Source organism: Piliocolobus tephrosceles, chromosome 3, assembly GCF_002776525.5.
Source record: "Piliocolobus tephrosceles isolate RC106 chromosome 3, ASM277652v3, whole genome shotgun sequence".
NCBI lineage: Eukaryota > Metazoa > Chordata > Mammalia > Primates > Cercopithecidae > Piliocolobus > Piliocolobus tephrosceles.
In genome coordinates this window covers 106,240,004-106,266,510 of record NC_045436.1, presented here as the reverse complement: position 1 = coordinate 106,266,510, position 26,507 = coordinate 106,240,004, and the positions used below count along the sequence as shown (strand labels likewise).

The 26,507-nt window shown below is 41.6% G+C and overlaps 1 protein-coding gene across 5 annotated transcripts; it reads right to left on the bottom strand.

Annotated features, from left to right (window-relative positions):
- Positions 1 to 683: 683 nt before the first annotated feature.
- PLAC8 (placenta associated 8) lies at positions 684 to 26,507 on the bottom strand. Of its 5 annotated transcripts, XM_023222533.2 has the most exons (6): positions 26,348 to 26,477; positions 21,824 to 22,077; positions 19,410 to 19,550; positions 16,559 to 16,683; positions 5,002 to 5,115; positions 686 to 963 (listed from the first exon to the last, which is right to left on the bottom strand). In XM_023222533.2, the coding sequence occupies exons 3-5, from the start codon at positions 19,519 to 19,521 to the stop codon at positions 5,011 to 5,013; spliced, it is 342 nt and encodes a 113-aa protein (XP_023078301.1). In that variant the 5' UTR covers positions 19,522 to 19,550; positions 21,824 to 22,077; positions 26,348 to 26,477; the 3' UTR covers positions 686 to 963; positions 5,002 to 5,010. The 5 variants fall into 5 exon arrangements, with proteins under 5 accessions (XP_023078300.1, XP_023078304.1, XP_023078301.1 ...); XM_023222532.1 differs by lacking the exon at positions 21,824 to 22,077 and having other exon boundaries at positions 684 to 963; positions 26,348 to 26,507; XM_023222536.2 differs by lacking the exons at positions 21,824 to 22,077; positions 26,348 to 26,477 and adding an exon at positions 21,132 to 21,285 and having other exon boundaries at positions 684 to 963.

Sequence of the window (26,507 nt, the reverse complement as noted above, 5' to 3'; positions counted from 1 at the left end):
TAAATGTACCATAACTGCCTTGGAATAGTTATCTGTAGTCTATTTTTTTTTTCTCTCATCTAAAGTTCTTAGATGAAAGAGAGCTGGGTTACTGTGGAACAAAATCTCCTGCTCAGAAACCAAAGTGTGAGGCCTGGTGCAGCGACTCACACCTGTAGTTCTAGCACCTTGGGAGGCTGAGATGGGAGGCTTGCTAGAGGCCTGGAGTTCAAGGCCAGCCTGGTCAACATAGAAAGACCCCCGACTCTAGGCCGGACACAGTGGCTCACGCCTGTAATCCCAGCACTTTGGGAGGCCGAGGCGGGTGGATCACGAGGTCAGGAGTTTGAGAACAGCCTGGCCAAGATGGTGAAACCTCATCTCTACTAAAACTACAAAAATTAGCTGGGCGTGGTGGCGGGCACCTGTAATCCCAGCTACTCGGGAGACTGAAGCAGGAGAATCGCTTGTACCCAGGAGGTGGTGATTGCAGTAAGCCGAGATCGCACCACTGCATTCTAGCTTGGGTGATAAAGCGAGACTCTATCTCAAAAAAAAAAAAAAATAGACCCCCAACTCTGTTTAAAAAAAAAAAAAAAAGAAAAGAAAAAAGAAACCAAAGTGTAAAAACAAAATTATGAGACTGACCCTTGGAATTAACTAGTGAAAAAGACATTTTAAGGGGAGCAAAAAGGCATGAAGAATCTTGTCAGTAAAATCTTTTATTTGGTTTATATTTCAAATGTAATTTTAAAAGTTCATAAGCCAGGAAGTTCGATAATATGAAAGCAAGGAGAAACTAAGTTGCACCATTTAGCTAAGCTCAGGGACAACATTCATTTATAACAAATCAAAAATTTGAGTTTTTCCATGCCATCAGTTGTACTTAAACATATCCATCATATTTCAGTTGCAAAAGATGGTGAAGAACTCAAGCTGAAGAGGTGTCTACTGATTTTTGTTGCTTCGGTAAGAGCTTTTCACCTATAAAGGACACACAAAGAAGAATTTTGAATTTTCTCAATGTACTTTTACAATTTTTAATAAACTTTTAATTGCAGAATCATTTTTGATTGACAGAAAAGTTGCAAAGATAGTACAGAGAGCTCTCAGGTATCCAGCACCCAATTTTCCTGTTGGTTAACATCTTACGTTACCATGGGAGGTTTGTCAAAATTAATGAACCCATACTGACACATTATTACTAATCAAAGCCCATACTGTCTTCAGATTACTTGATTTTTACCTACTGTTTTTTTCTGTTCCAGCATCTCATCCAGAATACCACATTACATTTAAATGCCATGTTCTCTTAGGCTCCTCTAAACTGTGACTGTTTCTCATCCTCTCTTTGTTTTTGATGACCTTGACAGTTTTCAGGAGTAGTAGTCAGGTATTTTGTGGAATGTGCCTCAGTTTAGGTTTGTCTGATGGTTTTCTCATGGTTAGACTGGAGTAATGAGGTTTTGGGAGGAAGACCACAAAGGTAAAGTGCCATTCGCATCACATCAAATCAGGGGTGCAAGCTATCAATATATTACCAATGATGGTGACACTGATTACCTGCCTCAGGTCGTTGTGTCAGGTTTCTCCAGTGTGGAGTGACTCCATACAGCATAGAGAGTGTACTTGCATTCTCTACTTTTCATACTGTACTTTTTGGAAGGAAGTCACCATGCAAACCCCCACTTCAGGGTGGGGAATCATGCCGCTCTCCTTGAGGAAGGAGTACCTACCTAAATTTGTGGAGTTCTGTATGGCAGATGTGTCTCTTCTCCCATACAGAAATTCTCAAAATTCCCAGTTTTCCCTGCTTTCAACACACATAGTTTTCTTCAATTTTCAAATTTTATTCAATCATTTATGTTAGTATAAACTCATAAATATTTGACACTTTGGGTTATAATCTAACACGACCTTATTTTATTCCTCAAAGTGTCCCAGTTTAGACTGTGGGGAGATTTTCCAGTTGATTCCTACGTCCTTTGTCTCAATCTATTTTAATGTAAATCATGTTGTTATTCCTTGCTCTTTCTCTCTTGTTTCTCCCCATTTCGATATCTGTGTATCTAAAGCTTTATTGCCAGTGAGTGATGTAGGGTCCAAGTTGATGAGGAGGAGTCAGGACTGCCAAGGTATTTTACTTCAAACCCATCTAAAGATTCAGTGAGATATTTTCCCTGAGGTTAAAGAAAACACTTGTGCTATCAGGACTCATTATCATGAATGTGTGGGTAGATATTTGATGTAAATTGTTTCATGCATTTATTTAAGTAAACAGTGTTGGAATAGTCTAACTCCCCATCTTTGCTTCTAGCCTCATCCTGTACAGTCTGTACTACATACTACTATTAGATTAATATTTACTATTTTTAAATTTTATTTATTTTTATTTTTACTTTTTAGTAGAGATGAGGTCTCGCTATGTTGCCCAGGCTGGTCGCTGGTGGTGAACTCCTGAGCTCAAGTGATCCTCCCACCTAGGCCTCCCAAGGTGTTGGGATTATAGGCATGAGCCACTGTGCCCAGCCTTAGATTCATATTTCTAAAGTGTAGTTCTATTCATTTACTTCAAGGCTGCAATAACTTCCCAATTCCTACCAGGTCATTAGCTTAGTATTCAGACATTGCATGCTAAGGCCCCAATTCACGTTTTAAAATCTTTTATTTTTCGTTATTTTTCTACTTATGCCATATGTTCTAACCAAGTTGGACCTAAGCTCACATTTTCTCTTTTTTTTTGCCTCTCTAGTTTCATGAATATTGCTGATTAGAAGCAACATTTCATTTCTTCTCTTTTTCTTTTCCTTTTTTTTTTTTTTTTTTTTTTTTTTTTTTTTTTTTTTTTTTTTTTTTGAGACAGGGTCTTGTTCTGTTGCCCAGGCTGGAGTGCAGTGGTGTGATCATAGCTCACTGTAGCTTCTACCTCCCAGGCTCAAGTGATCCTCCCACCTCAGCCTCCCAAGTAGCTAGGACTACAGGTGTGCACCACCACACCTAGCTAATTTTTTTATTTTTTGAAGAGACGGGGTTTCAACATGTTCCCCAGGCTGGTCTTGAACTCCTGGGTTCTTGCCTTGGCCTCCCAAAGTGCTGGGATCACAGGCGTGAGCCACTGCACTCAGCCTCCATTTCTATTAATTAAAACCACATCTTGAGTCAGTGATCCTCTGTTTGCCCCATCTAATTCACTTACTCCCTTGACCATCCTGCTGTGTGCCCTGGGAGGTGACCTGTGGACTACAGTGACACTTGGCTGCCCTCTGCCTTTCTGGTAGGTTCAGCCAACGGGAAACCCAGAAGGACATCCTAAAGTGAGGTCAGGGTACTTTTTCAGTTCTGTGGGTTGCCTTGGGCTGCTCACAGCCCTCTCTTGAGAGGATACTGTTTCTTTCAGGGCGGCCTTCTTCACACAGCTCTCTCCTTAAGGATTCAGGTAACTGCTCCCTCTTCTCCTCCCTGGGGCTGTTGCCAGGCAGATTATTACACCATCCCTTGTCATTTCCCTGCAGTGCCCCACCCACACCTTTATACTTAGTCTTCATTAAATCCTTGAACTAAAACAGTTTCAGTACCATCAGTTTCTCCTTGTGAACTAATACACACTTCCTCTTTAGAATTAAAAATCACTTCTTTCAAGAAACTTTCACTTATACATCTTACAAGATGTGATCTTTTCCTCCTCTGAACATAAAATACCACTTTGTCTATAGGCATTAATTGAATTCTGCATTTTAGTTAGGGGTTTGTCTAATCCCCCTTTTTTAGTATAAAGTCTATAATGACAGAGGGACCAGCTTATTCATCTTGCCCCCCAACCCCACCACAATACCTAACAGTATCTTACCTAGTCTTAGATATTGATACATTGATACATTACTTGCAAAGACAATGTATACTTGATCCTAGATCCTTGATACAGTACTTGCTAAGTAAATGAACATTTTTTTACATATCTCCCAAGAGTTATTTTTATTAACCTATACAGAGTCCTTATCACTTCAGGAAGGAAATTGGCTATTACAAAGAGTAGAAAAATTGTTTTCTTCCCATACTCAAGACATATTCAGCCGGGCGCGGTGGCTCAAGCCTGTAATCCCAGCACTTTGGGAGGCTGAGACGGGCGGATCACAAGGTCAGGAGATCGAGACCATCCTGGCTAACGCGGTGAAACCCCGACTCTACTAAAAATACAAAAAACTAGCCGGGCGAGGTGGCGGGCGTCTGTAGTCCCAGCTACTCGGGAGGCTGAGGCAGGAGAATGGCGGGAACCCGGGAGGCGGAGCTTGCAGTGAGCAGAGATCTGGCCACTGCACTCCAGCCTGGGCGACAGAGCGAGACTCTGTCTCAAAAAAAAAAAAAAAAAAAAAAAAAGACATATTCTACAGGGGATGGAGTAAATCATGTTGATTTCTACTTAACTACATTCTCAATAGACAGTCCTGAGAAAAATTAGTTGAAAATGACTTGATTGAATTTCAGATGGTGAATTCCATATAACATTTCCAAATGTTCTAAATTCTATGTCCACCTCTTTCAAAGTTCAACTTCTCCAATAGAAGTTTTCTATTTAACCTCACCTTGCTATGATAGATGCTTTATGCTACAATTAATCCAAATATCACATAGTATGTTATTTTCATTGCTCTTCTATTTTATAATTATTTACCAGTTCCTTTTGTCAACTTGTTTGTCTTAGCAGGGAAAATGTTTTCTAATTCTTTTGTATCTCACCATACTCTGGTATTTTACAACTGGTAAGTGCTTCCTTAATAGATCACCAGAATTGTGAGAAGTTTAGAAAATTCACCATTCCTTTATTTACTAAATTATGGTTTCAAAGTATGGAGCTATCTTCTTCATAAGAAGAAATTAAAGCCAATCTTGATATTATGATAGCACTTCAGGAGACTTAAGAAATAGCTATTGCTGAATTATTCAAAACAATGAATAATTGACAAAGTCTTTAGTGATATTTCTAAAAACCCATATATTCTGAGAGGAATGTTTGCATTGACTCACCATCAGTTTTTAGAAAGTACGCATGGCTCTCCTTCTGTTGATATCTCTCTTGATTTGGCAAAGAGAACAATGAGGACAGCAAAGGGTTACCATATAGTCGTCACAAATAGATCCCTGTTTGAAAACAAAAAAGAAATAAAAATATAAAATTCACCTACTTGGAATTAAGACTTGCCACATCTTGAAGAGAAGCAGAAGGCACTGCTCTTTCAGATTCAGAGTTTGGATGGATACATTTAGGAAATGTTACCTCGCTTTTTCATATAAATGTTGTCTCATTTTATGACAGAAAATATTTTTCTATATTTTACATTTCTGAAAATATAAGAAGATGTCCAACCAAACTATCAAGTATGAGAGTTAAATATCTTTAGGAAGAGGAATTTCAAAACTCTTTTCTCCTGGACCTCCTCTCTGTCACAGGAAGTTAGTAGAGGATGTGCTCTACCAAAATGTGGGTGTAAACCAAGGAAGAGGAAGATATGGGATATAAGAAGCAGGAGTCTAACATAGGAGAGAAGCTAATGGAATCTCCAGGGTCATGGTGAAGGGAGATCCCAGGATGAGAGCTAAGCACTAGGAATAATGGGCAACTAGTTCAAAAGGTAGTAGGACTGGAAGTGATTTCATCATGAAGATGAAAATGATAAAACATCTACGTGTTGAAGGTGTTGGGAAGAGATTTAGAAAACTGGCAAACAATTTGGGGTTAAAGGACCCATAAGTAAATGGAGGAAAAATACTAACAAAAAACTCAATAATTACTAATACCAGGAAAAACAAAATTGAGCAGGAAAAGCATAATATTTACTACATGACTCAGCTCTGAAGTTGAATAAAACAAATAAAAGTATCCTAACGTAAACACTGAATATGGAATTAACCATATAACTATATTAGAAAGAATGGGATGGGGGAGAGGGCACATGTGTGTGGTGGGGGGAGGAGGAGAAAACAGAACTAAATTCACATCTTCCCTAGTAGGAGGTTAACAGATAATGCCTCTAACTAAAAGTCAAGAAGTAGCAATATAAGTATGTGATTTGGAGATATGGAGGACAATTCCCAAGACATCAGCTCTAGGGAAGAAGTAAGGAAGAAACTTTTGGGGACTACTTTGCAAAATTAGATGATTTTAAAAACACTTTGTTTCAGGGTTTTGATAAATAAAAATATTAAAGCTGCATTAGAAAACAGTGGCATTTACATTCCTGGCATTTAATCGACTTGAAACTGAACACAGTCACGGGCAGGGCATGAGATGAACCCTGATCTCCATCAAGTGCAGGGTCTACAAACCATATCAAACACTGACCTTAGAAGCAGTTTAGGGAGGGTCAGAACCTTGTAGCCTCCAGCTCCATGACTTCTAAACTATAATTTCTAATCTTGTGGCTAATGTTAGTCCTACAAAGGCAATCTAGTCCCCAGACAAAAAGGAAGTCTGCTTTGGGAAAGGGCTATTACCATGTTTGTTTAAACTATAAACTAAGTTTCTCCCAAAGTTAGTTCAGCCTACACCCAGGAATGAACAAGGACAGCTTGGAGATTAGAAGCAAGATGGAGTCAGTTAAGTTAGATCTCTTTCACTGTCTCGGTCATAATTTTGCAAAGGCAGTTTCACCACCTCAGTCTCCTGAAAAAGAGTTTCAGGCTAGGACTGCAGGCATGCTCAACTGCACCTAGCTGAAACTATTTTATATTGTCACTTAAAAATATTTATCATTTTGTGAATTACAAAAAAAAATGCTTACTGACAGCACTTGTGAACAAAATTTAAAAATGATAAAAATTAAAACAATTTTAAATGCATGCTATAGATAATTTTAATGACAAATTGAAACACAGAACAATATTAAGTGAAAATAACAGTCTAATCCCTTTCTACCCAATGTCATGACCAGAGATAAACTACTAATAATCTGCTGTGTATCCTCTTTCCCTAGCTTTTGTTCTATGCCTATGACTCATATAAATATAGATTACACGAAGATACAGCTATGAACATAGACATATAGAGTTTGGCATTTCAGGAGTTCTTTTGTTTTTTAAAAATGAGGTCATACTATCCCGTAACTTATTTTTCCTACTTGATATATGATAGACAATACTGTAAGACATTTCTATGTCTTGTTTTATGTCCTTGAGAGCTAAATCTTGTGACCATATGGGAATACTATCTTTTGGTTTCCACCATCCAGAGGACAGGAATTTGGGGGTTCATGTCATAGTTAGTCCAAAAAATTTTTCTTGAGCAGATAAAAGCCTTGTGAGCTTGAAATTGGTTTCTCTAGGCTCCTTCTGGAAAAAGCAGTAGAAACTGCTCAATGCTATATAGCTCAGCAGCTAAGGCGTTATCTTTTTGGCAGTGGTGGCCTGGGTTCAATTGTTGGCTTCTGGAATGATTCCTTTCTGGTTTGTTATTTGCGTCACTTTGCCATTTATTGAGGTGTTTTTCCACCAATGGATAGCTTCTGATTTCCCCTCTTGAATTTTCCTTTCTCTGAGCTACCTTGTGGAGATTGTAAATCTTGTAAAAAAGAAACCGCTTGCCATGTCCTTGAAGAACCTAGGAGGTTACCTTTGGTAAAGTTCAGAAACCAGAAATATTGGCCGCTTGGCATGGCTAAAGTCGGGTAATAAGATATCTGAAAGGATTTATTTTTTAGAGAGGACTTAGTTAAAAGTCAGCTTAATTTAAAGTGGATAAACAAGCTATAGGTATATTTAAAAGGCCTTTATGTTTTTCTCTTCTTGGAACTTGTTTTTCTGAAAAAAGATTTTTTTCTTCTCAGTTGACTGAATTATTTTTCTCCATCTTTTTTTTTTTTTTGGTCTTGTCATCCTTAAGGCACATGAGAGGCCGTAAGATAACTTCTGGTAGCCTAGGACTCGTTGGGAAAAACAGAGGAGGCACCAGAGACCTCGTTTTGGAAAAAAAAAAAAAAAAAAACCCACTGTTTTCCTCATGAAACCCCAGGAATTGGATACAGCCAAAGTGGATAGATCCCTGTCAAAATCAAAGGCTCTGTTCTGTTTTGCATGGTGTTATCTGACGATTTTGAGTTTGGGGGGTATCAGCAATTACTCTGCATTATGAGAGAGCTTTGGTGTGTAATAACTAAGTAGGAAATACACTTTAAGGGGTGGTTAACAGTAGTATGGAGGGATACTTGACTCTGCACACTTGGATCAGAGAAGTATGCTCTTGGCCACCTGGAAGATAAGGCAACATCCTCACCCCTCACTGGGAGATGAGACTCTCATGAGGATGGGCTGATTACAAAATGGGCTTTGGGTTGCCTTGTAATGAAATGCACTGTTGGTAAAAGCACTGCACTGTCTTCTTCTGTAGTATTTCCCTCCTTTTGGGGATCCAGAAACTAGTATGAAATGGCATCTTTAACTTTGGAGATCTGTCTTTGCCTTCAGCTGTTTATTTGTTACTTACTTGGTCCTAGAAACGCATGCTCTCCCAGCCCTGTTCCTCCAAGGGCTCCACCCTGAAGCCAGTCATCCAATTAAGAAACTGGCAAATGAAAAAATCTTACAAGTGCCGAATCTTCTGTCTGTCTGTATTTACATGTGAGGTGTGTGTGTGTGTGTGTCTGCACGTATGTGTGTCTGTGTGTGTGATGTTTATATATATAAGAACTCTGATTAATTTTAGAAAAAAAAGGGCTTAAATAAAATATTTTGTCAGAACAATAGAAACTTTAATGCCTTTTTGTTCACATGGCTTTAGTAATCTTTTGGAAATAAGGACAGTTTTAAAGATTATTGGTAAAATAAGTTGTCTTGAAAATGTAGACACTTGCCCTAAATTAAGGTCAGATATCAGATTTGCTAAATGCTTTAAGGTCAAACTGTTTCTTTGACTTTTGAAAATTGTTCGATTTATCTACTTTGGAGGCTTAGATAATATATAAGGCCTGGGGACATATGGAGAGCCATGCCCGCTAGCTATGCTAAAAAGTCAGACCTTATCTTCATTTCTGTCTAATGTCCTAGGCTCCACCCCAATACATAATTAAAATCTTTTACTTATCAGAGTTTTCACCAAACATAAAAGTTGCTAAGAGTTAATCTTATAACATGTAATTGAGACCACTGGAGAAACAGTTTTAAAAAATACAAGGTGTTTAGGGAATGTGTTTTTGGTAAAAGATTATAAGAAGGCATAGGAGTATGGCTTTTGTTAAAGGGAATGTAATTTTGTCTAGTTTGGAGGGTTTTTTTTTTTTTTTTTTAGATGGAGTGTCGCTCTGTCGCCAGGCTGGAGTGCAGTGGCAAGATCTCGGCTCACTGTAACCTCCGCCTCCGGGATTCAAGCGATTTTCCTATCTCAGTCTCCTGAGTAGCTGGGACTACAGGTGTGCACCACCATGCTCAGCTAATTTTCGTATTTTTAGTAGAGACAGGGTTTCACCATGTTGGCCAGGATGGTCTCAATCTTCTGACCCTGTGATCCGCCCACCTCGGCCTCCCAGAGTGCTGGGATTACAAGCGTGAGCCACTGTGCTGGGCCCGAGGGTTTTAAAGATTGTCTTAGCCTAAAAGAGAAAGGGGGACAAAACTAACGGTTTAAGCAAAGTGAAAAGGGTTTGTAAAGGGTTGATCTTGTAAAAAATTCTGTGGGTATAAACAAGTTGGCCAAGAGTTAAAAAAAAATATTTAGCATTTTTCCGTAGGTTAAAACATTCAAATCATACTGATGTGCCAGAATCTGGGCCCATGTGTCCAAATAAGAGGGTTTTCTTAGAAAATGGATCTGCTGTTTGATGAAAAATTATAAAGTGTTCTAAAAAGTTTATGAAAATCTTACCTTTATGGTCAAACTGATTAAAATTGGATAGATATATACAATTTTATGTAAAAACTAGCTTTAGCATTAAAGATGTGCTAATGCAAACTTGAAATGAGGTTTTCTTTTTCAAAGATGATTTTTATGTAATGTTAAAAGATAACGAAAGAGTTTTGTTTTCTCCTTTGGGTAAATGGCAGGGAAAAAAAGGAGGACAGAAAGAAGAGACAGATTCAGCTGGCTTCATGCTATCTTCATTGAGTCTTGTTTAGAAAGCTAAGTCTCCTCTATTAGAATAAAAGTTTTGTTTTTTTAAAAAAATTGTTTTTAGTTATTTTTGCCAAAAGAATGACTTCTGGTGACTTGGGATTCTATTTTGTGATATCTGGTGTTTTAAACCTTTGATATTTGACAAACTTTCCAAAATCAAATTATAAATTATGTCTCTTTCTAACCTAATATTTAGATATTAGATCCTCTAAAGTCTTAAAATGGCTTATTTGGTACAAAAATCATACAGGAAGCATTGTCAAATATGAAATGACTTTCTTTGGTCTACATTTGTGTAAATGTGTTATTGGTGTATGTTCCAAAATTATATAAAACTGCTATAATTCTAATATGACTTAGTATATGTTAACAATAATAATTATAATTATTATGTTGAATGACTGTGTGTCACAGAAGTAAATTTCCTTGTCAATTGTGCCTTTAACTGTGGCTGCCCTAAAATGTCTTTGTCATCCACAGACAATTGTTTTCTCACTTTGGTCCTCTTTAAAAGATGATTTTATAATCAGCTATCACTTTTTTTTTTTTTGAGATGGAGTTTCACTCTTGTTGCCCAGGCTGGAGTGCAATGACACAATCTCAGCTCACTGCAATTTACAAATTGAAGGTCTGTGGCAACCCTGCATCAATCAAGTCTATGGGTGCCATTTTTTCCAACAGTGTGTGCTCACCTCATGTCTCTGTGTCACAGTTTGGAAATTCTGGCAATATTTCAATTTTTTTCATTCTTACTATATCTGTTATGGCCGCCTGTGATCATTAAACTTTGATGTTACTATTTAATTATTCTGGGGCACCATGAACTACACCCATCCATATAAGATGGTGATATAGTTTGGATGTTGTCCCCACCCAAATCTCATGTCAAATGTAATCCCCAACGTTGGAGGTGGGGCCTGGTGGGAGGTGACTGGATCATAGTGGCAGATTTTCCCCTTAGTTCCAATAGTGAGTGAGTTCTCGTGAGATCTGGTTGTTTAAAAGTGTGTAGCACAGGCCGGGCATGGTGGCTCACAACTGTAATCCCAGCACTTCAGAAGGCCGAGGCAGGTAGATCACAAGGTCAAGAGATCTAGACCATCCTGGCAAACATGGTGAAACCCGGTCTCTACTAAACACACACACACACACAAAGATAGACGGGAGAGACAAGATTGCACCACTGCACTCCAGCCTGGTGACACAGCAAGACTCTGTCTCAAAAAAAAAAGTGTGTAGCACCTATGTCCCCCTTCCTCCTGCTACAGTCACGTGAAGTGTTGGCTCCCCCTTTGCTTTCTGCCATAATTGTAAGCTTCCAGAGGACTCCCTAGAAGCAGATGCCACTATGCTTCCTATACAGCCTATGGAACCATGAGCCAATTAAAGCTCTTTTCTTTATAATTATAAATTACCCAGTCTCAGGTACTTCTTTATAGCAATGCAAGAATGTTTTCTTTATAAATTACACAGTCTCAGGTACTTCCTCCTTTGTTTTTTTTTTGGAGATGGAATGTCACTCTGTCGCCCAGGCTGGAGTGCAGTGGCCCAATCTCGGCTGGCTACAAGCTCCGCCTCCCAGGTGCACACCATTCTCCTGCCTCAGCCTCTTGAGTAGCTGGGACTACAGGCGCCCGCCATCAGGCCCAGCTAATTTTTTGTATTTTTAGTAGAGACGGGGTTTCACCTTGTTAGCCAGGACGGTCTCCATCTCCTGACCTCGTGATCCACCCGCCTTGGCCTCTCAAAGTGCTGGGATTACAGGCGTGAGCCACCATGCCCGGCCCGGCCCAGGTACTTCTTTATAGCAATCTGAGAACGGACTAATACCGACAGCAAATTTAATTGATAAATGTCTGTATTCTGACTGCTCCACTGACCAGGTGTTCTGTTCTTCCATCTCCCTTTCCTTGGGCCTGTATATTCCCTGAGATACAATAATACTGAAATTAGGCCAGCCAATAACCCTACAAAGGCCTCTAAATGTTCAAATGAAAGGAAGAGTCCCATATCTCCTAATTAAATCAAAATCTAGAAATAATTAAGCTTAGTGAGAAAAACATATTGAAACCAGAGAGAGGCTGAAAGCTAGTCCTCTTGTGCCAAATGGTTAGCCAAGTTGCAAATGCAGTGGAAAAGTTCTTGAAGGAAATGAAACATGCTACTCCTGTGAACATATAAATGATAGGAAAGCAAAACAACCTTATTGCTGATCTGGAGAAAGTTTGAGAGGTCTGGATAGGAGATCAAACCAGCCACAATATTCCCATATGTCAAAGTCTAATCCACAGCAAGGCCCCCGTGCTCTTCAATTCTGTGAAGGATAAGATAGATAAAGCTGCAGAAGAGGCTGGGCGCGGTGGCTCATGCCTGTAATCCCAGCACTTTTGTAGGCTGAGGTGGGCAGATCACAAGGTCAGGAGATTGAGATCATCCTGGCCAACATGGTGAAACCACGTCTCTACTAAAAATACAAAACAATTAGCTGGGTGTGGCGGTGCGCACCTGTAATCCCAGCTACTCGGGAGGCTGAGGCAGGAGAATCGCTCGAACCTGGGAGGCGGAGTTTGCAGTGAGCCAAGATCATGCCCCACTGCACTGCAGCCTGGCGACAGAGCGTGACTCCATCTCAAAACAAACAAACAAACAAACAAAAAAGAAAGCTGCAGAGGAAAAGTCTGAAGCTAAAATAGGTTGATTCATGAGGTTGAAGGAAAGATGTCATCTCCATAACATAAAATCACAAGGTGAAGCAGCAAGTGCTGGTGGAGAAGGTGTAGTAAGTTATCCAGAAGGTCTAGCTAAGATAATTCATGAAGGTGGCTACACTAAAAAACAGATTTTCAATGAAAATGAAACAGCCTTACTGGAAGAAGATGGCATCAAGGAAAGTCATAGTTAGAGACGAGAAGTCAGTGCCTGTCTTCAAAGCTGCCAAAGACAGGCTGACTCTCTTTGTAGGAGATAATGCAACTGGTGATTTTAAGTTGAAGCCAATGCTCATTTGCTATTTGCAAAATCCTAGAGCCCTTAAGAATTATTCTAATCACTTCTCTTTCCCCCACCCCATGATAAAAAACAAAAAGAATTATGCTAAATCTGCCTGTGCTCTATAAATGGAACCACAAAACCTGATGACAGCACATGTGTTGACAGCATTGTTTACCAAATATCAAGCACAAGAGGTTTCACTACTGAAACCTATACTCAGAAAGAAATATTATTTTCAAAATATTACTGTTCACTAACAATGTACCTAGACATCCAAGAACTCTGATGCATACAAAGAGATTAATGTTGTTTTCATGCCTTCTAAAAGAATATTTATTCTGCAGCCAATCAAGGAGTAATTTTGATTTTCTTTTTTTTTTTTTGAGACGGAGTCTCGCTCTGTCGCCCAGGCTGGAGTGCAGTGGCCGGATCTCAGCTCACCGCAAGCTCCGCCTCCCAGGTTTATGCCATTGTCCTGCCTCAGCCTCCCGAGTAGCTGGGACTACAGGCGCCCACCACCTCGCCCGGCTAGTTTTTTGCATTTTTTAGTAGAGACGGGGTTTCACCGTGTTAGCCAGGATGGTCTCGATCTCCTGACCTTATGATCCGCCCATCTCGGCCTCCCAAAGTGCTGGGATTACAGGCTTGAGCCACCACACCCAGCTGTAATTTTGATTTTCAGGTCTTATTATTAAAAGAAAAATATTTTTGAAGGCTGTAGCTGCCATAGACAGCGATACCTCTGATGTATCTAGGGAAAGTAAATCAAAAATCTTGTGGAAATGATTAATAATTTTATATTTCATTAAGAATATTCATGATTCCTGGCCAGGGGTGGTGGCTCACAGCTGTAATCCCAGTATTTAGGGAAGCCAAGGCAGGCGGATCACTTGAGGTCAGGAGTTCGAGACCAGCCTGGTCAACATGGTAAAACCCCATCTCTACCAAAAAATAAAAATAAAAAATTAACTCGGTGTGGTGGTGCACATCTATAGCCCCAGCTACTCAGGAGGCTGAGGTGGGAGAATCGCTTGAACCTGGGAGGGGAAGACTGCAGTGAGCCAAGATGGAGCCACTGAACTCCAGCCTGGGTGACAGACTGAAACCCTGTCTCAAAAGACAAAACAGAAAAACATTCATGATTCCTGGGGGGAGATCAAAATATCAACATTAACAGGAGATTGGAAGAAGTTGATTCTATCCCTCATGGATGACTTTGAGGTGTGAAAGACTTCAGTAGAGAAAGTAACTACAGATGTGGTAGAAACAGCAAGATAACTAGAATTAGAAATGGAGCCTAAAGATGTCACTGAATTGCTGCAATATCATGATAAAACTTGAATAGATGAGGAGTTACTTCTTATGGATGAGCAAAGAAAGTGGTTTCTTGGCCGGGCGCGGTGGCTCATGCCTGTAATCCCAGCACTTTGGGAGGCCAAGGGGGTAGATCATGAGGTCAGGAGATTGAGACCATCCTGGCTAATACAGTGCAACCCCGTCTCTACTAAAAATACAAAAAATTAGCCAGGAGTGGTAGCGGGCGCCTGTAGTCCCAGCTACTTGGGAGGCTGAGGCAGGAGAATGGAGTGAACCCAGGAGGCGGAGCTTGCAGTGAGCCACGATCACCACTCCAGCCTGGGCGACAAAGCGAGACTCCCTTTCAAAAAAAAAAAAGAAAGAAAGAAAACTGTTTCTTAGGGCTGGGCGGGGTGGCTCACACCTGTAATCCCAACACTGTGGGAGGCCAAGGTGGGTGGATCACAAGGTCAAGAGATCAGCACCATCCTGGCCAACATGGTGAAACCTTGTCTCTACTAAAAATACAAAAGTTAGCTGGGCGTGATGGCGCATGCCTGTAGTCTCAGCTACTTGGGAGGATGAGGCAGGAGAATTGCTTGAACCTGGGAGGTGGAGGTTGCAGTGAGCTGAGATCGTGGCCACTGCACTCTAGCCTGACAACAGAGTGAGACTCGTTTCAAAAAAAAGAGAAAGAAATAAAGTGGTTTCTTGAGATGGAATCTCCTCCTGGTGAAGATGCTGTGACCATGGTTGAAATAACAACAAAGGATTTAGAATATTCCATAAGCTTAGTTGATAAAGCCATAACAGGGTTTGAGAGGACTGAATCCAATTTTGAAAGAAGTTCTATTGTAGGTAAAATGCTATCAAACAGCATAGAAATCTTTCCTTTCATGAAAGGAATGGTCAATCGGTGAGGCAGACTTCATTGTTGCCTTATTTGTTTTTTGTTTTTGTTTTGTTTTGTTTGAGATGGAGTCTTGCTCTGTCGTCCAGGTTGGAGTGCTGAGGCATACTCTGGGCTCGCTGCAGCCTCCACCTCCTGGGTTCAAGCAATTCTCCTGCCTCAGTCTCCCAAGTAGCTGGGATTACAGGCACCTGCCACCACGCCTGGCTAATTTCTGTATTTTTAGTAGAGAGGGGTTTCACCATGTTGGCCAGGCTGGTCTCTGACTCCTGACCTCAAGTGATCAACCCTCCTGGGCCTCCCGAAGTGCTGAGATTACAGGTGTGAGCCATCACGCCCAGACCATTGTTGCCTTACTTGAAGAAATTGCCACAGTCACCCCAACCTTCCGTATCCAGCACCCTGATCAGTCAGCAGCCACCAACACTGAGACAAGACCCTCAACAGGCAAAAACATGAACTGCTAAAGGTTCAGATAGATTATTATTAGTATTTTTTAGCCATAAAGTATTTTAAAATTAAGGCACATATGTTGTTTTTCGAGACATAATGTTATTGCATACTTAATAGACTATAGTGCAGTATAAGCATACCTTTTATGTGCATTGGGAAACCAAAAAAATCATGTGACTTGCTTTATTGCAATATTTGCTTTGTTGTGGTGGTCTGAAACTAAACCTGTATATCTGAAGTTTGCCTATATATATATGTGCATACACACACACATGCACACAAGCACACACACATCCACTCCCAATCTTATTGGTTCTGTTTCTAACGCACTTAGGAGAACCTGAAGTAATATAATCTTTCACCTACAAAAAGTGGAGTTGGTGTAATGGAAAGTGTATGAATGGACAGTTAGAACTGAGTATTGACCCTTTCTCTACTATTATCTTTGAGGGAATTACTCCACCTCTTAAAACTTTAAAGTTCTCGTCAGTAAAATGTTGTGGACCTACCGCTTTATAGAGATGATGTGAGAATTAAGTGAGATAATACATGTAATGCATCTAGGGCACAGTAGATCCTAAATAATCCTCTTCCATTGTATAACATCCATTGCAAATACGAGTTATTTATTTTCTCAGGTTTTCAACAGAAACCTAGAAGGAGGCCACATAACCAGAAGATCTGTTGCTACAACTGAATGCAAGATTGCACATGCTAGGGAACTCTTATCAATCAATTTCACAAGATGTATACATCAAATGATCTCCATGTTTATAATAATTATTTTGAATGTGGTTGCAGATTTGCGTGAGATGGTATGGTAAGAGACTCACAGGGATGCCATATCGGGTCCTGTAGAGAGTCCTCATTGCGACGCTCGTTCCACACAGACAGCATTCATTCATATCAGCTGCAACTTGACACCCAAGGCATGGGAAACAAAATGTGCCACAGAGACCTAGACACATGAAACCAGGGGTACACGTTACTCCACTCTGCCCATGCCACAGTTTAGCTTGCTTTCACAAATGGCAGTCCAAGTCACGAGGCCTTGGCCACATAGCCTGCTGCTAAGTCCATCTTCAATGTTTCTGTTTAGCTTTGCATCAGTTTCTCCCTCCACACGCAAATCATTTCAGGAATGACCACGCCTTTGTAAAGTATATCATTCTTGTCATAGCTCTGCCTTCATTCATTTGTTCATTGATTCAGTAAAACGTATTCATTTTCCAGACATTATCCTCAGTACTGACAGTGCCCCTGGCTCAAGTCTAGTAGTGAAGGCAGATCATAGGGAAAGTTCTCCAACAGAAACGTGTTTAAAATGCCAACAGGTCACCCAGAAAAATGGGGCCTACGAGGCCCTGAGTAGGAAATGCTGTTTGAGCTGACTACTGAAGGATGATGAGATGTTTTAAAGGTGGACAAAAAGGAAAACAGCCTCTTCGAGGTAATCTGGCATATCCTGGCAAAGGCTAGTGTTCATTCAATATGGCTGGAGCCCTGGGATGGGATGAGGATTTAGCTGTGGGTTGTGGCAGGTTGGGGACCAGATGATGAAAAAGTCTGAGTGTTAAGAGTGTGTCATGAGAGTTATGAGGAACCACTGAAACATTTTAAGAGGGGAGAATAATTTGATCAGATCTACATTTAAGAAAATGTGCTACTAGGCAATTAAGCTTTGATTGGAACTTATGTATTCATTTAATTGGGTAATAATAAACTAGGGGTGAGAGGGTTAACATGTTCATCTTTAGAGAGTTTCACCAATGTAATCTAATTCTTACTTTGATTTGCAGATGTTGAACTGGGGTCCTGAGAAGCTTAAGTCATCGCCCCAGACAATGAGAGTGAAAAAACGAACCCAACTGTTTCATTCCCTAGGTAATTTTCCCTTGCTATGCTACTGAGTGTGTAATTATTTTTTTATTTTTAATTAATTAATTAATTAATGATAGAGTCTTGCTCTGTTGCCAGGCTGGAGTGCAATGGCACTCTCGGGTTCAAGCAATTCTTCTGCCTCAGCCTCCTGAGTAGCTGGGACTACAGGCACTCGCCAGCACACCCGGTTAATTTTTGTATTTTTCAGTAGAGATGGGGTTTCACCATATTGGCCAGGCTGGTCTTGAACTCCTGACCTTGTGATCCGCCTGCCTTAGCCTCCAAAAGTGCTGGAATTACAGGTGTGACCCACCACCCCCAGCCTGAGTGTAATTCTTAACACATTCAAAGTTCAATTTCAGGCCAGGCATGGTGGCTTATGCCTGTAATCCTAGCAATTTGGGAGGCCGAGGTGGGTAGATCACTTGATGTCAGGAGTTTGAGACCAGCCTGGCCAGCATGGTGAAACCTCGACTCTACTAAAAGTATAAAAATTAGCTGGGTGTGGTGGTGCGTGCCTGTAACCCCGGCTATTCAGAAGCCAAGGTATGAGAATCACTCGAACTGGGGAGGCAGACATTGCAGTGTGCCGATATCACACCACTACATTCTAGCCTCGGTGACAAAGTGAGACTCTGTCAAAGAAACAAAAAGCAAAAACAAGGTTCAATTCAACTCTCATTCAAAGTCAATTTCAACTGTCAAGTTAAAGGATAATGCATTTTATTTTCGTGTCTTAGAGTACTATGTGGACAAAGGCAAGCAAATAGACTTCAGAGCAAGTTTTCTGTAGGTGGGTTTGTTTGTTTCTTGGTCATTACTGAGAACTAAGCACTTTGCTCCTCTCTGCAATGCCCATCTCACCCCAAACTTCCTTTCCTGCAAGTTCATTTAGAGAGATCTCAAAGTAAGAGATCTTTTAGAGAGATCTTATAAAAAGAAAACAGGCTGGGCGTGGTGGCTCACGCTTGTAATCCCAGCACTTTGGGAGGCTGAGGCTGGCGGGTCACCTGAGCAGGAGTTTGAGACCAGCCTGGCCAACATGGTGAAACCCTGTGTCTACTAAAAATACAAAAATTAGCGGGGCATGGTGGCAGGTGCCTGTAATCCCAGCTACTCGGGAGGTTGAGGCAGGAGAATCTCTTGAACCCAGGAAGCAGAGGTTGCAGTGAGCGGAGATTGTGCCATTGCACTCCAGCCCCGGGCGCAAGAGTGAGACTTCATCTCAAAAAAAAAAAAAAAAAAAAGAAAGAAAAAGTATACAAAGCAGTCAGAGATTTTTTTTTCCTCAGTGACAAGCTAATTGCCACAGAATTCTTTATTCTCAGGTGTGTAAAAAACCTAAATATATGAATGAAAATAGTTCTTCTCTGAATGCATATGGAAACCATGAATGAAAACTATCCCCTGGGTACACAACGTAACTATAAAGTAATGAGGTTAATTTATATGTTGCAAGAATAGTCTTTCTAAAAAATCAAATTCAACTTGGAACTTTTAAATTAATGTAAGGTCTATTTAGTCAGGCCAGACCTGCTCGTTGTTAGAATCAATCAGCTCTTTTGCTATTATCTTAACCCAGAACTTATTTTAGGAATAAGACTGTTCTTTGAAGGGCTGGAGAAAAATTAACTTATTCGCACGGAGGCTTTTTTTTTTGCTAAACATACCATTGCCTGACATGCAGAGTGCCTGTAGTAAGTTAGAAACTTTTTCTACACCATAAGGGAGGAATAGGGGAAGGGTTTAGTCATTGGTAATTCACCTTGATATCAATTAAGGGGGTGCTTTCCCCACACTTACAGACTCCGCAGTCGCTGAAGCAGTCACACATGCTTGTCTGCCAGTTGGAGTTCTGGGGTGCCAGACCGACTCCAGGTTGGGTCACAACGACCACCGGCGCCTGAGATTGCATTTTCAGTGCTGGGTCTTAAAAGCAGTGGACTGAAAAGTCAAAGAGTGGCGTTAGAGATCTCGAGGTTGCTCTTGAAAGCCCACTTTCAAGGGCAGGATGCTGAGGCAGTGTAGAGGAAGTTGCTCTGTTTGAAGAACAGAATTTCTGTCTCCACCTCTCACAAGATAGAGGCCGTGCAGGTGGGAGGAAGGAATTCACCGAACTGGGCCGGGCGCCGTGACTCATGTCTGTAATCCTGGCCAAGGTGGACGGATCATTTGAGGTCAGGAACTCGAGACCAGCCTGGCCAGTATGGCGAAACCCCGTCTCTACTAAAAATGCAAAAAATTAGCCAGGCTTGGTGGCGTGTGCCTGTAATTCCACCTACTCGGGAGGCTGAGGCAGGAGAATCGCTTGAACCGGGAAGGTGGAGGTTGCATTAAGCCTAGGTCATACTTCTGCACTCCAGCCTCCGCGACAGAGTGAGACTCCATCTCAACAAACCCCCCTAAAACAAAAACCACAGAATTCTCTGAACTGGGAAGGTGCACAGTTGCTTCTCGTGGGGTAAGAGAGCGGAACAGTGTTGCTCATGTACTGTTTTTAGACAGGTACCTGGTATCCACACAAGCAGCGAAACAAATGAGCAACCTGTGATCCTGACCGAAAGTAGTGAATTACGGAAAATAGCATTCTCTAAAACGGCATCATCCTAAACTTTTGTGTATATCCCCCCACTTCTTGCTCCTAATTTATTATTTTTGTTTTGGACTGATTTCCTATGAGCAATCATTTCCAGTCTTCCTACTTCCTGACTTGTCCTTCACTTCATATTTACTGGGAGCCTGCAATCCTCTGTCAGCGCTGGCCTGACGGACGCTGCTGTGTGATACGGGCAGTTTATCTAAGAAATACATTTGGTAAGGTTACTGCTCATTTCTCTACATCATGAGAGGCAGTGTAGGGTCAGGGAACATGAATTAGATTAGGAGTGAGAGAGTCTTTGCCCAAGTCTTAGTTTCTGAAACTGTGATCTTAGACTCATCATTTAACTAGTCATTTAAATGCCCACTTATTAATCTGTAAAAGGCTCATTCTAAAGAATTTGTCTTTAAATAAAAATACCATGAACTGTATTCAGAATAGATGAAGCTTATTTTAAATGTATTAGATGTGCCCTTCCATATACATTAAAGTGGTTATGGCTTCTGCTTGATTTTTTTTTTTTTTTAAATGTACCATAATAGCCGTTCACTGCTTTTTTTACACTAGAAGAGGGAGGTGGACCCATCTGTGGATCCCACAGCAAACAAGATTTTCTGCAAAAGAAGGTTCCAGTAAGTGAACAAAAAACCGGACGGGTCGGCTGAGCCGATCATTCAGGGCGCGCATGATCCGCGGGTGTGTGTGGCGGCGGAGGAGTCCCAGTCTAGGGGCAGAGCCGTCGGGTGATGGACTAGGCGAACGTGCGTCTGGCGGCCGCTGCCTTCCCGCCTCTTCCAGGGAGGAGGATCGGGGAGGCGGAGAGCCCCCCTGGCTCCTCCCCAGTTGCAGGGACAGGTCTGAAGCAGGGGCTTCAGGAGGCAGGGAGTGGGTGGGTGGGCTTCTTACCTTCTCCGCCCGCTCTGCACTTTCTCCGCCCGCTCTGCACTTGAGAAGGGGGACTGTGAGCGGCAGCTGCGCTTGGGGCTGTTTGATTACCACCCCCCGCACTATGTCTCCCGCCAGAGCCGCTCTGGGACCCCTGGGTCTCCTCTGCTGGGACCAGACCTGCCTGCCGGTGTCTTCTTAGAGCAGCCCGCGCAGAATCCATCTCAACGAGACCGCCCATTGTTGCTGGCGCAATCAGGGAACGGCGCCTGCGGATGGCTGCCCTCGGGGGACCACTCGCCGGGGCGGCGCGCCGCTGGGGACTCGGCGTGAACCCGGCAGCGGGCGCGCGGTCTCGGAGTCCAGCCCCACCTGCAGGCGCCAGGAGCCGCAGCGCTGGGCAGGGCTGGTGCCGCTCCCTCCCAGGCACCCGCCACTCTGTCGCTCAGGGCGCCCAGGCTCACAGGGCGTTTGTTTCTAAATTGTAAAAAGTTTTTATCAGATGGTATGGGCTGAGCAACGCTGGGATCGGAAAGTAAGACAAGAAACTATCACCCACCCCCTCCCCCGCCCGCTGATTTGAATGCTTATTAGATGGACCCTGGATTCTAGTCCTGCTGTACATGCCCACAATGTAAGAGGAAGCAATCACAGTTCTCTAGACACACTCATGCCGCCAATCTCATGAAATAAGAGGTAAGGACCTTGCAATGATTCCGTTTTCGTCACTCACCCCTTTTACAATAATTAGCTTGACTTTGGGAAAAGTAAGTCCCAAATCCCCAACACTGAGGGTAAGCTCCACAAAGGCAGGGAATTTTGTGGGCCAAGTTCACCGAGGTTTCTCAAAACCTTAGCTCGGGGCCTGGTACACAGGAGGAGCTCACTAGCGGCCCCGTCACCACGCTCTCTGCTTCCCGGCTGGCTGAGGCCATGCGTGATGCAGGCTCCAGATGGTGCACAGCAAACAAGGGCGAGAGCCCAGCCCTGAAAACGCAAACAAGGCTAATGTTTCACCTAACTCTTTAGACCTCCACAGACGGGGCCCAGATCTTCCCTAAATCCCAACTCCAGTACTAACATGGTCGAAACCATATTTTTGGGTGATGGCTTCCCACATTTGGAATCTTGGAGGAAGAAGCATTACAGGAAATGCTAGAGAATATGTATTCTAATTTCTTATGCATTTCATCTTAATTATCAAATACCAGAAAAAATATGAAATGCTAATTATCAGTAATGTCAAGTGGTTATCCCTAGGTGATTGGCTGATAGACTTTTTTTTTGTTGTTTTGTGATAAGGTCTCTCTGTTGCCCAGGCAGGAGTGCAATGGCACGATCTTAATTCACTGCAGCCTGGAACTACTGGGCTCAAGTGATCCCCCCACCTCAGCCTCCTGAGTAGCTGAGATTACAGGCGTACACCACCATGCCTGGCTAATTTGTTTTCCTTTTCTGTAGAGATGGGGGTCTCACTATGTTGCCCAGGCTGACCTTGAGCTCCTGGCCTCAAGTGATCTTCCTGCCTTGGCCTCCCGAAACACTGAATTACAGGTGTAAGCCACCACCCATGGCCGATAATTTTTTTTATATTTAGCATTTATTTCTTTTATAAGCAAAACAAATATCCTTTTCAGAAACGAAAAGCAAATCCAGAGACTAGAAAAAAAAAAATTTAAGGGGGCATACCAAGCCAGGTACGGTGGCTCATGCCTGTAATCCTAGCACTTTGGGTGGCCGAGGTGGGTGGATCCTGGGTGACAGAGCGAGACTCTGTCTCCAAAAAAAAAAAAAAAAAAGGAGGGGCATGTCATACAAATGATACTATAACTGTCTATATTTTTTTTTCCCTCTTGGCCCCTAGCCAATGCTTGGCACGAAACTGGTATTCAATAAATAAAGATGATCCTACAACTCTTTCAGAGGAAAAACATGTTCATTTTACACCCTTATTTTTTCAAGAAGGCTATATTGTGATTTTTAATACAATAATAGCAATCTGAAGATTTCAGAATAAAAACTACCCTGCAATTATCTAATTGTTTCCCCTTTACCTGATTGTCTTTACTTAGTGTACGGCATAAGTGTTTGTGTATTCAAATTGGCTAATGTTAGACTTCATAGCAGTTTGAGTCCTGAACATTTTATGAGTGCCTTTGAAATCCACTCAGTGGCCATCTCTATATTCTGTACCAAGCAGCTGTATCGGCCTGGCGCGGTGGCTCACATCTGTAATCCCAGCAATTTGGGAGGCTGAGGTTGGGAGTTCAAGACCAACCCGAACAACAGGGAGAAACCCTGTCTCTACTAAAAATACAAAATTAGCTGGGCGTGGTGGTGCATGCCTGTAATCCCAGCTACTTGGGAGGCTGAGGCAGGAGAATAGCTTGAACCTGGGAGGTGGAGGTTGCGGTGAGCTGAGATCACGCCATTGCATTCCAGCCTGGGCGACAGAGTGAGACTCCGTCTCAAAAAAATATATATATATATTTATATATTTTTATATATATTTATATATTTATATATATATATCAACTGTATCTCAAATATCCATATGCTAACTGCCAGTTAGTTTGTGTGAACATTTACTTCCTCCATGTAGTAGCCTCAACAATCTTTAGCCCAACAGTCAACATTGTATATTTCTGTTTCCTTCCCTACTTTTGTACTTTTGACTTCCTCTTTTGAATGTGGGAGATTGCAGGGACCCAGGTGCTTCTGTGAATATTAGCACTAGGAACTGGTGCAGAATGGGGGGCCCCAGGAGGTTTCTGATGCTATTATAAGTTCCTCTCTAGTGCAGATTACCTGTATTGGTGGAGAAGTCTACTCGCCTTATCCCTGCATAGAAGAGTAGTCCTAAAGGGAACTGCTATCCAGGACTTCCATCTGTCACTTCCAGCTTATTCTAAAAAGGTATCTCCTGTGAGATACCTTATTCAAAAAAATACCTTCTTGATAGTTATAAAACTGAGATGAGAAAGCAAACACACTCATTTGTATGTGCCTCTGTGATCATTTAAAAATTCAAGGTATCTTTTAAGTTACAACAAATGTAAAACAGAAACAAATGTAAAATTGTTGCTTTTTCCAAACAACCACAATTCTCTTTGCTTTAGCCATGAAATCTTTAGCCTTAGCCATTCAAGGTAAAAGGTCAACAGTAAGTGGAAAGAAAATTTCCTTGAAAATCTAGAATTTCTAGGACCTTAGGTACCAGCTTGTCTCCTTAGTTCAGTGGTCCTCAAAGGTTACTATTAGTAAAACCACTTGGACAGCTCTTTAACATGTAGATAGATTCCTAGACATTGCTCAGAGATTGTAACTTAGATAGAATGAGCTAGGGTTGAGGAACCTGTACAATGTAGAATTGTACACACTGTTCAGACATTGTGATTTAGATAGAATGAGCTAAGGTCTAAGAATCTGTAACACGCACCTGCAGGGCTGCTGCCCTTATGCCATAGGATTTTGTCCTGTGAAATAGAAAAAGGTGGCCCTTCTCACAGACATGGCTTGGTGAGCATGTAGCTGCTTTGGTGAGAATTCGAAAAAGAGTATATCTTTCTCCAGGGTGATGAAGCCCATGCTAGGCCCTCCCGCATTCCCAGGAGCACATTCCAAACTAGCTCCTCTCTCTTCAGGTGCAGGCATGTGAACTATCCTGGGCACTTCACTAGATTCTAATGCCAGTGGCCTTGCAGAGCACACTTTGTAACCCACAGCCAGTGGCCTTATTTTTCTTCTGTTACTAACAGATCCAGTTTAATTCAGCAAATATTTTATTGAGTGCCAGGATGTGTAAAAGTCTTGTGCTGGATTTGGTAGGGCTAGGGAGATGCCTGAGGTTTCCTTTCTGTGGCCAGCAGTTCTACCCATTGCGGGGTGACCACACAGCTGTTTTGTTCCATACCATCTTTAACCCCACAGGAGCAGAGAGAGTGATTAAAAAAATTGGCAGGGGCCGCCTTGGAAAATGCAGGAAAAGTAGGGGCAGGAGGAAGTGAAATGGGAATCTTGGTGGGCGAGCTTGGGAGAATGAGACTAGAATACCTTTCTTTAGGAAATTCTTTCTGTGGAATGGTCTCAATGTCAGGAAATCTTGCAGTATTTGGTTCATATTTTAAACATCTTAATTTTATCTATTAGTTAAGAATCAATCTTGTATTTGTCTCTCCTTTCTATGAGCACCTCACTCCTGAGGACAGCCCACTATCTTATTAAAATACATTAATATTAATATAATACATGATATATTAATACATATTATTAATATTGATTAATCCAGACACTAGACATATTATTGAGATTTTTCTCTTCTTTCTACTGTTTGATGTTAAATTTCATTTTTTTGCTTTGATTGAAACATTTCCATTTCATAATCTCTCCATCTCTCTTTATACATATTAATGAAGCACCAGAATTTAATTTTGAAGCATTCTAGTCTGTTTTTCTTACTTTCATAATGAGAATTCAAGGATTCTTATAACTCATTAGCTAAATCTACAAAATTCCATTATCTTGTTTCTAAATATTTTGAATGGATAAAATAGAATATTTGTAAAGCAGAAAGAAATTAGACCAGCATAAGTCAACATGCATACATATTGAAATAAAGAGTGAAATTAATGATCATGTTACTAAATACAATGTATATAATATGTGTTTGCTGCAGACAGCAGCAGTTGATGAGGATTCAAGGCTGGGATCTTACACTACTTTGAAAAGCCTGGGCCGGGCGCGGTGGCTCAAGCCTGTAATCCCAGCACTTTGGGAGGCCGAGACGGGCGGATCACGAGGTCAGGAGATCGAGACCATCCTGGCTAACACGGTGAAACCCCGTCTCTACTAAAAAAATACAAAAACTAGCCGGGCGAGGTGGCGGGCGCCTGTAGTCCCAGCTACTCCGGAGGCTGAGGCAGGAGAATGGCATAAACCCGGGAGGCAGAGCTTGCAGTGAGCTGAGATCCGGCCACTGCACTCCAGCCCGGGCGACAGGGCGAGCCCCCGCCCAAAAAAAAAAAAAAAAAAAAAAAAAAGAAAAGCCTGGCATTTGGCAAAATGCTTAGCATGAAATTGTTGAATTTGACTAAATGTATAAATTTAAAGCAATTAGATAAGGAAACCTTAGTCTCTTAACTGAAACTCAAAATATGACATGCTAAGAAAAAAACAAGAAGATCAAATAACTTTTAAAGAAAGCTTTTTTTTTTTTTTCAATGCTAAGTTTTTAAAAGAAGTTCTCACTTGTACTTACAATTAGTAAACAAGGTTCGGAGGAGGAAATGTCTTGTGTCCTGGGAGAGAATCTCACCACAGATGAAAACTACTGAAAGGGGAGAGGCAACTGTGTTTCTATCGCAGTGCATAGTACAAAGAACAGTTTCAGACGCTCTCATTGGCCAGCGTGATCCAGC